General features: G+C 41.5%; 1 protein-coding gene across 4 annotated transcripts in view; it reads right to left on the bottom strand.

Annotated features, from left to right (window-relative positions):
- Positions 1-4,741: 4,741 nt before the first annotated feature.
- grik1a (glutamate receptor, ionotropic, kainate 1a) overlaps positions 4,742-12,623 on the bottom strand; it is a 29,368-nt gene continuing 21,486 nt past the window's right edge. For 2 of the 4 annotated variants that reach the window (XM_030101788.1, XM_030101791.1), the window contains 5 exons: positions 10,800-11,017; positions 9,389-9,614; positions 7,403-7,653; positions 6,746-6,914; positions 4,746-4,935 (listed from right to left, as the gene is read on the bottom strand). In XM_030101788.1, the coding sequence (XP_029957648.1) occupies positions 6,789-6,914; positions 7,403-7,653; positions 9,389-9,614; positions 10,800-11,017 (821 nt within the window). In that variant the 3' untranslated portion in view covers positions 4,746-4,935; positions 6,746-6,788. Of the gene's footprint in view, positions 4,936-6,745; positions 6,915-7,402; positions 7,654-9,388; positions 9,615-10,799; positions 11,018-12,623 lie in introns of all 4 variants that reach the window. The other 2 variants (XM_030101787.1, XM_030101790.1) reach the window with 2 other exon arrangements.

The following is a 12,623-nucleotide window of genomic DNA, read 5'->3' as shown; positions in this document are numbered from 1 at the left end:
GGCCTGAGTCAATTACAGATCCCTACTTATATTCCCATGATGTAAAATGATTTTTAAGTGCCTCTTTGCTGTGATAATTTCCTAATTGCCTGTTGTTTTACTCTCCAAAGCACCAGGATCGTTCTTTCTTGTCATTCTTAAACATGAAATCATGTCTTGATTTGGATAAACTGTCATGTAAATGTGTGAGATGGGAAAATCCTCGTGTGAATAAACCAGTTAAGGTTGACAGTAAATAAACTTAAAGGCAACTGCACAAGTGGATAGCGCAGGAGAGTTCATTAACATGAAGAGTTAGAGAAAAAAAAACACATGTGAAATATATGTTTTTGCAGTAAAAGAAGAAAAAAACATGTTTAATTATTAACAATAATCGTGTGAGTAGAAACTGAGAATCACAGATTTCATGTTTAATAATGGCATGCGTCCCAGCATGACTGTCTAACACTCAGAGTTGGTTTAAAATAGCAAAAAGTGACAATGAATTAGTTATAGGAGTCATATGTCAGATAATATGATCCATCTAAAGCATATTTGTAGCTGTAAAGCTGACTTTTTTTCCTCTCTGAGGCCACTTCACCTGCACACCAGCAGATGACAGCATTCGCCCTGAATTATTTACAGTCAGGACTTCAGACAGCAGGAGAGAAAGTGAAACGCACAACAGAGAGAGGGAGAAATGTGGAGAGAGAGAGGGGGGGGGGGGGGGGGGAGAGATAAATGAGGCTGTGCACCTCTAAGAGTCCTCCTCCCCCTCGTTTGTCTTCATTGACAGGCTGTTGACACAGACCTGACTTATCAGCCCCAGAGACTGTTCATTTCATTGTGATGGATGGGGCACACTCAAAGTCTGCCACTCCTTTATGCCGCAGTCGTAGTTGAGATTTGAGTCCTCTGTACCTGTATGTACAGTTGAGGCCATCATACCCTGATACATGAACCAGACTTGACAGATTTGAAGGATTCTTTTAAGTAAGATGCAGCTTTTGCTCCCCAAAGTATTGGCTTCGTAAATTTTGTCCCCAAAGATTTTCTGTGAATCGTCGAATTATCTCTTGAATTGCATTTACAAATGGCAATAAACTCTCTATTTTTAGCATGTTTAGAATGCAAGGGGCTCTGAGTTGTTCCCTTTCATTGTTTTCTTTTTCTCTCAATGCTTTTCTACATCTCTGCAATAGGTGTCCATGTGTAATCTCTGTTGAGAGCGCCATGTTTCACGATCACTGAGCGACTCTTTGTTGGTCAACCGGAGAAATTCTTCGTCTGGTTCACCAATGAGCACAAGGAAACAGATTAAGGTGGATTCATGACAATGCTGGGCTTGTCAGGTGAGGTGATCTCAGGTTAGTAAGAAAGGAAACAATCCTGCTCAGCTGAGCTGAATGCCAAGGTCAGAATTGTAATCCATGACCTCATTCATGATGGATTAGATAATGATGGAAAAAAAAAAAAAAACTCCCTTGGTTTTGATTAAGAATTATGGGGTTAGGAGATTAGAGGCAACCAAACGGTATTACATTGGACTGAGCCCAATCCCAGAATTAATCTGAATACCAAAAAGAGAAAACTCATTACAGCAAGAGATTAAGACAAGCTCGGTCCAATTCTCATAGGACGCACACAAACCAGCGTGCACAGTCTAGCAAGAGAAATGTCAAAACAAAACCTCTGACTCCAGTCATTTATAAACTATTTATACTATTTATTCCTCTTTGCTGTTGGAAATGTCACTGCATCAGCTTGTGAAATCCAGGGAAAGCAAAGGGTCAAATTTGATATGAATATCAAAGATTGTGTCTCTTTTCGCTGTCTCTGTCCTTGTGGAAGGAAGTTTCTTGATAATGAAATCATGTGCTTTTTTTCACTATGGGAGCTGCAATGGTAGCTGCCAACTTAAATGTTTTTGCTTTTGCAGAAGTAAAAATACGTCCAATCCACTTGGAGAGCACAGGACAGGTGTGAGGAGAAGCAATGGGTGTAAAAGAGAAAAGCGAAGGGAGTGAAAATCACTGGAAAAGGGTCGGTGTCAGGAAGCTTTTCTCCTTTTCTTCCTCCTGGTAGCAGAAGAAAGTTGTGCTTTCAAGGACCCCCTATCTATTTTTTGCCCACCTTAGCAGCTAGGAGCACATAGACTTTGGTTTAAGTTTAATATTTATTTTTTAAAAAAAGCATGAGTATTGAGGATCAGCAGCTCGATCAGATGTTAATATGTTAATAAATGCTAGGAAGTGTATTTTCAAACAGAACATACTGATCAGAAAAAAAAAACAAGCTGCAAATAATTTGTCTGTGCTTAAGTAAGTGGCAAGGTAAAAAAAAAAAACAAATTTTAATTAAATATCAAAGATGTGTTTGACACCTTTGGAGAAGTGTTCCTTCTTTAAGCCCAGTAACAACATACATTTGCTAAAGTTTTTTTTTTTCATTTTTCAGTGCTTCAAAAAAACACTAATTCTTTGCAACGGAGTCATTCACACAAAGTTTATGAGCACAATTATAATCACCAGAAGTGACATTTTTCACCAGTTTTCCTGTTCTTTGCTTTGCTTTGATGAATTCTCTGTTTCTCTCTCTGAGCACAGTAACAACCGTCGCCTGCACTCCCATCAGCCACTCAAGAGCTGAACCATCTGCCTGAACTTAACCTCCCTGCCACTCAACCAGCGGACGGTCTGTCGTGAAGCTGGGGTCCTTCACTGCCTTCTTACCTCCGTGAACAGAACGAGATCTTTTCTCATTAAAAGTTGGCTGGTGGTTTGGTTACAAGGTTATACAGGGGTCCCTTTGTCTGCCTCTTTCTGCATTCACCAATAAACCTTTGTTTCAGTGCAAGACTCGGGTTTTCATTAGCTCTGCTCAACCTTTATCTTTATTTTACTGAAGTGGCTGTTTTTGTCCATGTAGACCTTAAAGTTTTAGTATGTAATTTCCACTTTACTGTTCAGAAATGATAGATCTTTGAAAGATTGCGACTGTCCCCTTTTGATGATTTTCTTGCTTTGGGTCCTAACAAGAAGTACAAATTGTACATTTACAAGACATTACGCTTCAATTCTGGAAAAAAAAAGTGACTTTTCTTTTCAAGATTCATAAAATGAATCACGACCACTAATGTTTGACATTTGAAATCATCTAAACATAACTTTGTTTAACAAGCGTGTACAGCAGCAACAGGGACCTGTTCAATATTCAATGACAGTATTTTATTGGAACATTTTTGTAGCCCATGAAAAAGTAATATTGATATTTATTTGGAAAATTTCTCTGTTGAATGAGCTGAACAAGAAGGGGCAGAAAAACAAGAAACAGTAGTGAAGTGTTGAATTCCTCTTCCTTTGATATGCAGGCTTTCTTTTTACTATTAAAAAACCATGTAGGAGAGGGCCTAACAGAACATGAAACAACGTGGAAATGAAGGTCTGGGATGAGAATGAAAATAAAGGTGTCACAGGGGTTTTCTATTCAGCGTGTTTGCATGTGTTGGAGTGTCAGAGTTGGTATTCTGCAGTGCATCCTCATGATTTGAGTTCCAAGAGGTGTGTGTGTGTGTGTGTGTGTGTGTGTGTGTGTGTGTGTGTGTGTGAGTCAGTCAGTGTCGTCTGCCAGAGACGCCGTCTGTATTCGTGCTGCAGAGGCTGCTGGAAACATTTTCATCCCTCAACCTGTTAGGTGAGAGATTTTTCTACTTTGAATTTTGAATGATGGATAAAGCCGCGCTGACTGTGTCAATTATCAGGACGTCGTTTCTAAATGAAAGCGTCACTAAGGAGACGTCTCCAAATCTGCCGTACCTACAAAGAAAATCCTTCATGTGATAATTTGTGTCATGTCGGTGTGTCACTCTAGTTGAAGGTAGAATGCATACCAAGCATGTAATGGACTAAAAGAAACATTTCTTCAGGGTTTTTCTCGTTTTGTTTTCAATGCACACATCCATTGAGATCAGTTGTCACCAGTGAGAGACGAGATCTCCCCCCAGGCTTTCAAATTTGACAAATGCGAGCAAGAAAAAAAGGGCTTATTGAAAAACACGACAGTTGCTCCCCGGGGGGGTAAGAAATATGTGTTTTGACCTCTGGAAAATTTCATACATCCTCTCCCAAAAAAATTAATACATTTCCTTCTTATTTTGTCCTTCCTTCTTCACTGTAATGTGTTTTTTTTTCTGATCCACAGACAGTAATATTTCATGGTGTGTGTGTGTGTGTGTGTGTGTGTGTGTGTGTGTGTGTGTGTGTGTGTGTGTGTGTGTGTGTGTGTGTGTAGTACGTGCTTGAAGGATTTAAAACAGCAGGTGTGTTCCAGTCCTTCCTCAGAGGTCGTTCTCTCATTTTGCCGGCCACGGCGACAGAAGACACACTGCTGCCAGTCACCAGAAGCAAAACAAGCACCAGCCACAAAAACAGTTTAAAAAAATGCAAAAAATCTCTTTTATTCTGAAAATCGGTGACGTTGTTCTACATTTACACAATGGCAGAATCTAAGAAATGTGCAGATTCAACTCTGTGAGTTATGAACTACAGTCATGAGGGAAGATGAATGATTGATGAGATTTCACTCTTGCTGCCATCAACTGTGTATAACATTTGTAACGTTGATATATGGCTATGATGCTGTAAACTACATCTACACTGTAATGTCTATACACAAACAGTCTAAAGACGGCGAGGACGAGGGCGCAGATTACTTTCACTTGGTGTCCCGCAAGCAAATCGAAAGTCATCAGGGAGAGCTCTCAGCTCCCTCGCTTTCCATTTCCAGCGCTCAAGTGCTGGACTCTCGCCTCTCTTCTTCCCTTTTTACGGCGCGTTTGGGTTGACAGAAGATGCACGTTGACCTCGCTCCACTGTGGGGTCGCGACCTCCTCCGGGTGCCTTTGTAACATTGCAGGGAGATGCCCAACTCCTCCATAACAGCACTAAAAGACATGCACTGCCAAAGACACAACCAAATAAAGACAGGGTGATGAAAATCATAAACCTCGTACCCAACTCGCTCATTGCAGCATTAATGGACTATGGCCACGATTCTAAGGGCTGAATGTGCTCACATAAAACAAATATGCACGGTAACTAAGTTAGACTTCAAATGACTGAAAACAGCAGCAACAGAAAGGCTGTGATTTAGGTTTAAAGCTCTGGGAGTGAGAGTATCATAACAATTTGTTAAACAAGATGATAAAACATCAATTTTAAACTCAACTGGACGACCTGTACTGCCTCGTCGCAAGATTTGATTACGCAGGTGAAAGAAGAAGGGCAGTGGTTGCTATGCGAGGTCTGATTAAATGAAGCGATGAAGTCCTGACAGTTAATTATGAAAACCTGTCGACGAGAAAGTCATTCGTAATAATAGTAATAATTAAAGAAAAGGAAAAATCAGTAAAAATCTGCAGTTATGCAGAATATAACAAAGCTTTGAACACATCCAATCGGGCTTATTTTCCTTTTTATTTCTCCTACCTCTGCATGCTGTGAAACACACTTTGAGGGGGGGAAATGTCATTTGCAGCACATCTGTTGTCTGTTTTCTTTTACCTCCAAAGAAACATGGAAAAACCTTTCCCCTGTCATTTTCTGACTTTCTTACTGAGTCCATACAGCTGCAGGCTTATAGAGCAATTCATATCAACACGCCGTCATATGAACCTAAAACACAAACTGTATGCATGATATTCATGCAATTTGTGGAATATTGTGAAAAAGTGAATCGCATTCAGTTGGCTCCGAGCCCAAGTTTGAACTTAAGATTGAGACTAATACTTTAAATTCATGAGAACTTGGACTGCATTTTATTTTTGGGTGGCTTCGACCATCTTATCCACAGCAGCAGAGAAAGCCTCCCAAGTCGTGATCCTGTCCATCACTGCCTCAGTGGAAACGTTCTGTCAACAGCAGAGTTTATTTATGAAACTGCAGCTCCTGTCTCAGGCTGGATGTGCGTCAGGGGACATCTGAACTCCGTCATCCTCATCCTGCTTTGACTCATCCAAATCAGTTGACCAACCAGGTAATGAGAGGGAAAATATTCAAATAGCTTCTTCTGTCTTTTGATTTCCCAAAAGGCAATTAGTGCATACCCAAATGTCTACTGTCGCTCTGCCGTTAGTGGGGAGGGGACTTAACCAGATACAAGGTAACGGCTCGGCACCGCTGCCAGCTCAGACGCTGCTATCTGAAAACCATGCGGGCATTTCAGAGATTATAATTTGAAGAAAATTATGACTCACTCATCAAATGTCTCAAATGTTCCCTGCATTGATTACTAATTGCTGCTCAAAATAATCTTTTCCTTGAAAGTTCCTTCACTTTTGAGCAGCACATCTTTGTGAGATAAGTTAATGGATCCCCTTGACGGAGCCAGTTTGTTGAGTTCCAATTCAAATACTGCCAGTATCCTGCAATAAATCCTGTGTTATTTTTTCTTCAGTGTTTATAATAATTTTTCAATTTTCGTAATTGAATCAGTTGAACAACAGATTGACTAAGATAGAGAAAAGCAAAAAGACAATCATTTCCCATTCATTTAGCTGAAAGAAAGAAGACAGAGATCACTGAGAAATGAATTCAACACAATGCAAAACACACCATGCGCAGGTAAAACGGGGAGCAGAAGGGTCAACTATAGGAGGTATAAATTCTCCAGCGGTTCGGGATCTGGTCGGGGGTGGATGTCGGTGAAGATGCAGATGGAGTCGGGGTATTTTCAACAAGAGCACAGAGAAGGACACCTAGTTACAAACCTATTGTCTAGCGTGAAAATGTGATGTGAATGTGCCGCCGTGGCTACTCTGTGTCATCCCCCAGCAGCCTGCCGCTCTCCAGATCGGTAGATAAGGAGGTGCCCGAGGAGGAGGTGGAGCCACGGCGCTGAAACTGACGGGACTGCACCCCGTAAAAGAAACAAAACGCCTGACGCAAAAGAAAAGGGGGGGTGGAGGAGAAAACACAAGAGGTGAACCGGCTTTTGAAAAAAAGTGAGTAAATAAACCGATACGGAATGAAGAGAAATCTGAAAAACAAAAGAAAGACATGAAAAAAACACAAGAAAGAGAAAGAAACAAAAGCTGATCATGTGAATGGTGTTCTGCTTCTGACTGCTCCATGTTTATCGCTATTGAGATAACCTGTATTTAACCCTTTAATTTTATCTAGACTGCAGTATGTTGACAAAGACAATCACACACTGATAATTCGCAACTGAATTTTCTTGCAGAGACGCTACATAAAAGTACAAATATCATTTTGGCTCAATTAAATTCAACCATCTTGTCCTTAGTCAAGCGTCATCAAACAGCTGGTTCTCAGTCTGTCAGAAACCGACTTCAGCGTAAGGTTTAACTCGGCTTTGAACGCTACCTTTATCCTTTATTCAGAGAGTGATTCCCGTCCCCACTCACCTCCTCGATGTCGGCGTTCCTGCGGGCCTTGTAGATGAACTCTCCAATAGCCACGAACACGGAGAGAACCAGGCCGGCGGCCAGCACGATAAATATGCCTCCGATGTTTTCTACGCCCAGGGCGTTGGCTTCCTTGTTGTCCTCCTCCGGACAGCCGTTGCCTCTCCACCACTTCTCCTTCATCATGTGCAGCTTCCCCTCCTCCTGCAGCTGGAGGATGGCGATGGTCACTTTATCCCTGTATGGAGAGCCTGGAGAGGAGAGAGCGAACAAAAGACATTATTGAGACATTACGTGCCACTACTGGCGTGACAGTCTTTATTTATAGACGCCATTAAATGCCTCGCTCATGTGGCTTAATAGTCCTGCTTAGTAAACAAACTGTCCATGAAAAATTAGGCCTCATACAAAGAAAAAAATGACAAGTGTATTTACCTGAAGGCTTTAAGCTTTCAATCTGCATTTGTAATGCATCTTGTTATTAAAAATGCATTAAATCCAATGACACTAAACACAGTTTCCATTAAAAAAAAAAAAAAATCACAACATCATGATTATTACATTAAGAGTCCTGATGTTTCCACCTCCTCTTTCGCCTCTGACATACTGCGGCTCTCACACTTACATCCAGCGGTGCACTGAAGTCTTCTAGATCTGCTGAGAGAAGGCCTGAATAGACTCACTTGTCAGCTCAGCCACATCTGCCCTTCTGCCCTGAAGGTATCAGCCTCAGGATATTATAGCGGGGTGCATTCACTGCGTACGCACGCCTTTAACTTAAAACTGAGCTTGTATGGAGTTTTTACATGGGGGAAAAACTTCCTGCCAAATACAATAAACAACTATAAAAAAAGTTATTTCATGGAGAGACTGGTCCTGACATACACAGTTTCATAAAACCAGTCTGTCTGCCAGTGAAACATCAACAAACTCCACACAAAAAGCCCCAAAAATCCAACCCGGACTATGAGCTTAGACCTCCTTATCATGAGGCAACGGTGCTATTTACTGCACCATTCTGCAGCTGAAGAAGTAGAAATCAAATAACAAACAAACCCTCATTCAACTTAAAACCACAAATAAAATGTATGTGTATGTTTTAATCGTTCATTCTCTTCTGTTAAACACTGGTATTTGGATTTTAAGCATGCATGCATGTGTAACTTGTAAGCATATGTGCAGCAACTCATAAAGGTGTAAAATACATGAGCTAAAAGCAGAAAAACAGCTAAAAAAAAGAAAAAAAAACCCAAAACAAAACAGAGAAGACACTAAGATAAACATCCCCTAGCATTGCCGGCAAACGCCGTCCAGCAGGTTGATTTGCTTCCAGTTTAAATTCTGAAACCAACAAACCAGCCTAAAATCTTAAAGGAACATTTGCACTGAACAGCTGGCAGCTCTTTCTGATGGATGTGTGAGAGCATGCAGGGGACATAAAACAGCAGCAGAATAAAAAATGAGAGTTTCAAACTTGATAAAAATTTCTCCCCCTTTCTTCCAAGGTCTGTATTTACAGAGGTTCTATTAAAATTCTATTCGAGGTAGGTGAGACCTTCAGCGCATGTTAATATTCTAAGTAAAGCCTGCGAGTGTGCAGTGTGTACATGTTTATGGCTTATTCTGACCAGCAGGCCGAATGCATCCAGTCCTCCACAGAAAACAAATAATGAATGAAAGAAAGTTTTCACAATCTTCGGAGGCTTGCTGTACTGAAATTACCACGCCATCAAAAAAGAAAAGGTTTTCTCTGGGTACCCTGGTTTCCTCCCGCAGTCCAAAAGCTTGCTTGTGAGGTTAATTGGTGACTTTAAATTGCCACCAGGCGTGAATGTGAGTGTGTGTGGTAGTCTGTCTCTCACTATCTGTACCTGCGACCTGCCCAGGGTGCACCCTGCTCTCTCCAATCATCAGCTAAATACATGCGCAAAATACATGCGTTACTGTTCATACGGGCTTTCAAAAGAGCCGTGACATGTTCCTTACCAATAGGTGTTCCCACTCCGTAGCCCTTGGAGTCAATCAGACCTCCGATCTGGGTGAGGTTGCAGTTTCTCTGGCTGATGTACTCGATGCTGGTGGACTCCATCAGCATGGCGTAGTCTGTTGTTAAGACCCGTGTGATGCCTTCCCTGTTATTCTTAACCAGCGCAGTGTTCTTCCTGCTGCTCATGAAGGCCCACATCTTCTCATAGGTGGAGATCTTTGATTTCTAGAAGATCACAAACAGGATGGGAGCCGGTGATCGCAGACTGTCGCCGCACACGGAACATGCACTTAACTAAGTTTCAGATGCTGTCATAAATACATAAAAGTTCAAAGACAGGTTGAGAGGGGGCTCTTTCAGCTTTCGCGTGTGCGTGTAGTTGTGTGCGTGTGTGTGGTTTCCTTTCTCAGTCAGAGAAAATGGGACAGCTGTGTTCTAAATCTCCTCCAGCTGATTCAATTTGTTCGAGCCATCAACACGGCCTGCTTCTTCCTACCCAGGCAGCCGTAATCACTGGCTGCAATCTGGGAGGATAAAGCCCCGCATGGATCACCCCCGCTGAGCCACAGGATGCAAGGAGAGCTGGTGGCTGCGAGGCGAGGAAGTGACAGCCCCGCCTGAGGACACCTTCACACTGATCCATTATATAATATCAACTAATGAGTTAACATATGTTTAACGTCAACACAGACACTCTAAAAGAAAAGCACAAGTGGTCCTAATGCGCATCTTCTCCGCTTCCCCTCATATATTCACTTCGTGGCGCATCGAGCCTGAGTGTCATCAAAGTAAGTGCCTCTTCCTCTGTCTCTTTGAGATTTGTTTTTCGTTTCAATGGCGCGTTTGGCAAAAAGTCAGGGCGACAGGGATAGCAGCACAGGAAACCCAGACAACCATCATTTTATGAAGTGATGCTGCTCTGCTGCTGACTCACACTGATATCTCAGAGGGTCTGAAAGTAGATTTGAACTCAATCGGATGATCCGATACCAATGAACTACATATCTATGAGGGAGGAGCACAAAATATGGACAAAAATTTGTCCGACGGATGATATTAGAACCATTCATTCATTCACTAAAACTCTGGGAACATTTTGGCATTATCTGTATTTCGTTTATAATGTTTTCATTTCCCTTGTCCTGCCCCACTGTGATCAAATTGGGCTCCCTGAGGTAAAGTGAAGTTGAAATTGTTCCACGTGAAACCTCCAAATAACAAACCTTCAAAACTAAACTAATAATTAAAAACTAATCAGTCCAACAACTTTGAAATGAGAACAATTTCTGTTGAATAACATATTTTATGTCGTATAAAAACAAATGAGAAATACTTTCAATCCTCTCCTTCAGTACTGTTAACTTGACAGCGAAGAGACACTTTTTGTTCAGGCATTCAACATGGGTTTACCTTAAAGAAGGTCATGGTGGAGCCGTCCCTCACCGCCCCGTATTCAATCCTGGTCTGTTTCGCCAGGTCGTCCGCCGAGTCAATGGGCGCGTCCATACGCTCAACAGTGAGAAAGGCGGCCAAGTTGGCCGTGTAGGAGGAGATTATGATTAAGGTAAAAAACCACCAGATACCTCCAACTATCCGAGTGGACAGAGCCTTGGGCATCAGCTCTGAACCTTCAGAGAAGAAAAAGGTTAAAAGATATTGCGGTTCCTAATATTGATGGAACGTCAATGGAAAAAGTGTCAATCTTGCAAACACAAAGCACTCTGGTCCAAACAGTTAGAATATTCAAATTAACACCAGAACGCTAAATGGACTTTTTAACTTGCGAGGACCCCTCGAGACAGCGTGTACCGTTTCATCCGCAGCATTATTTATTTGACACGAAGCTGGTGAAAAATAGCTCAGTGTGAAAAAGCTAACATAGCATTGCAAATTACAAGACCCGGATTGACTGGCAAAAGCAATGAACGCAAAGAAAAAAAAAAGTAAACTATCAAGCCAAAATTTAATGAAGTATAAAACTGCGCAAGCAGAAAGAGCACAGTGTTTTATCTTTAATTCTCCGTGCAGAAAAAGGAACAAGAATAAAGCAGATTGCCACAATGTGGAATGTGTTTACCATAATTAATTTGTCAGATTTGAATGCATGTGTTGTATTTTAAACCTCTTTTTAGATGAAATGAAGGCACTTGAAAAAAAAAAAGAAAATACAGTTTTCCTCTGAAGTCTTGTCGTCGATGTGAATCATCAAACTGGAACGCATTTAGCGGACATGCATGGACACGAAGCACACAGGCTCCCTCTATAACCCTCAGACTATCAGCTTAGAGCATATAGACTTTAAAACCTCTCCGAGCTTATGTTTCATAAGCGCATGTATGTGAAGGGGTTTTCATATAAATTCCACCGGGACGCAAATGTTTTATTCAGTAACCTGATTTAAAGATCAACATCAGATTCCTTCAAATCTAATAAAGGCTCCACTTTCTTGTTCCGTATAAAAGTGACGTCACAGTTTTGAAAAAGGTAGCGAGGCGATTTTTTTTTCCTTGGACTTAAGTTGTCAGTAGGTTTGCTGGTCATCCAATCGGCCGTGTCAGACTTATCCCCCCCAAATCTCCTGCCTTCAGGGACGTCAATTCTCCATGAAGTGCAGCGTAATTCTTCTAACAGGGTTTGGCTGGAATTCATAAAAGCGAGATCCAGGCTACACGGAAAGGGCATTCAGAGAAAAAAAAAGGAAAAAAAAGAAAAAAAAAGAAAAAAGGAGGCAATATTGATGTGTTTGAATTAAACTGAGTTTACAGTGTCAGTCCGGTCTTTACTGCTGTTCGCCGAGATCATTAAACAGCTCTGCAGGAGAAAGCCGGGAGACTTTACTGTTGCTTGTTGCTGACCACTCGGCAAATTGAAGTCACACATTCACCTCTAAGCTCCGATCTGCTGTAAAATAGAAACCTGGGCTGGGCCCAAACAAATAGGGCCATCAAAACTTGGGAGTGGAAAACATCTGTCTGCTGCAGCTGAAGCAGCAGAGAGGATGGAGAGCGAACAACAAACAGCTAACTGCTAGTAAAAAGTGATTGTGAATCACAAAATATTCCTCATTTCGATTTTATGATTTTTTTTTTTCCAGGGGTGAATGTGACAAGCTTTGTTCACTTTTCCAAAATCTAAAAGGGACGATCTTGTGTTTGTCTTTCTGCAAATTCCTCATTCGAGTGGCATTTACATGGCAGCGGATGCCAGAAAATACTGCAGAGTATTGCAAACATC

The sequence above is a fragment of the Salarias fasciatus genome, chromosome 10 (assembly GCF_902148845.1).
Source record: "Salarias fasciatus chromosome 10, fSalaFa1.1, whole genome shotgun sequence".
Classification (NCBI taxonomy): Eukaryota; Metazoa; Chordata; class Actinopteri; order Blenniiformes; family Blenniidae; genus Salarias; species Salarias fasciatus.
Note: the sequence above shows the minus strand (reverse complement) of the source record. Positions and strands in the feature narration are given on the sequence as shown.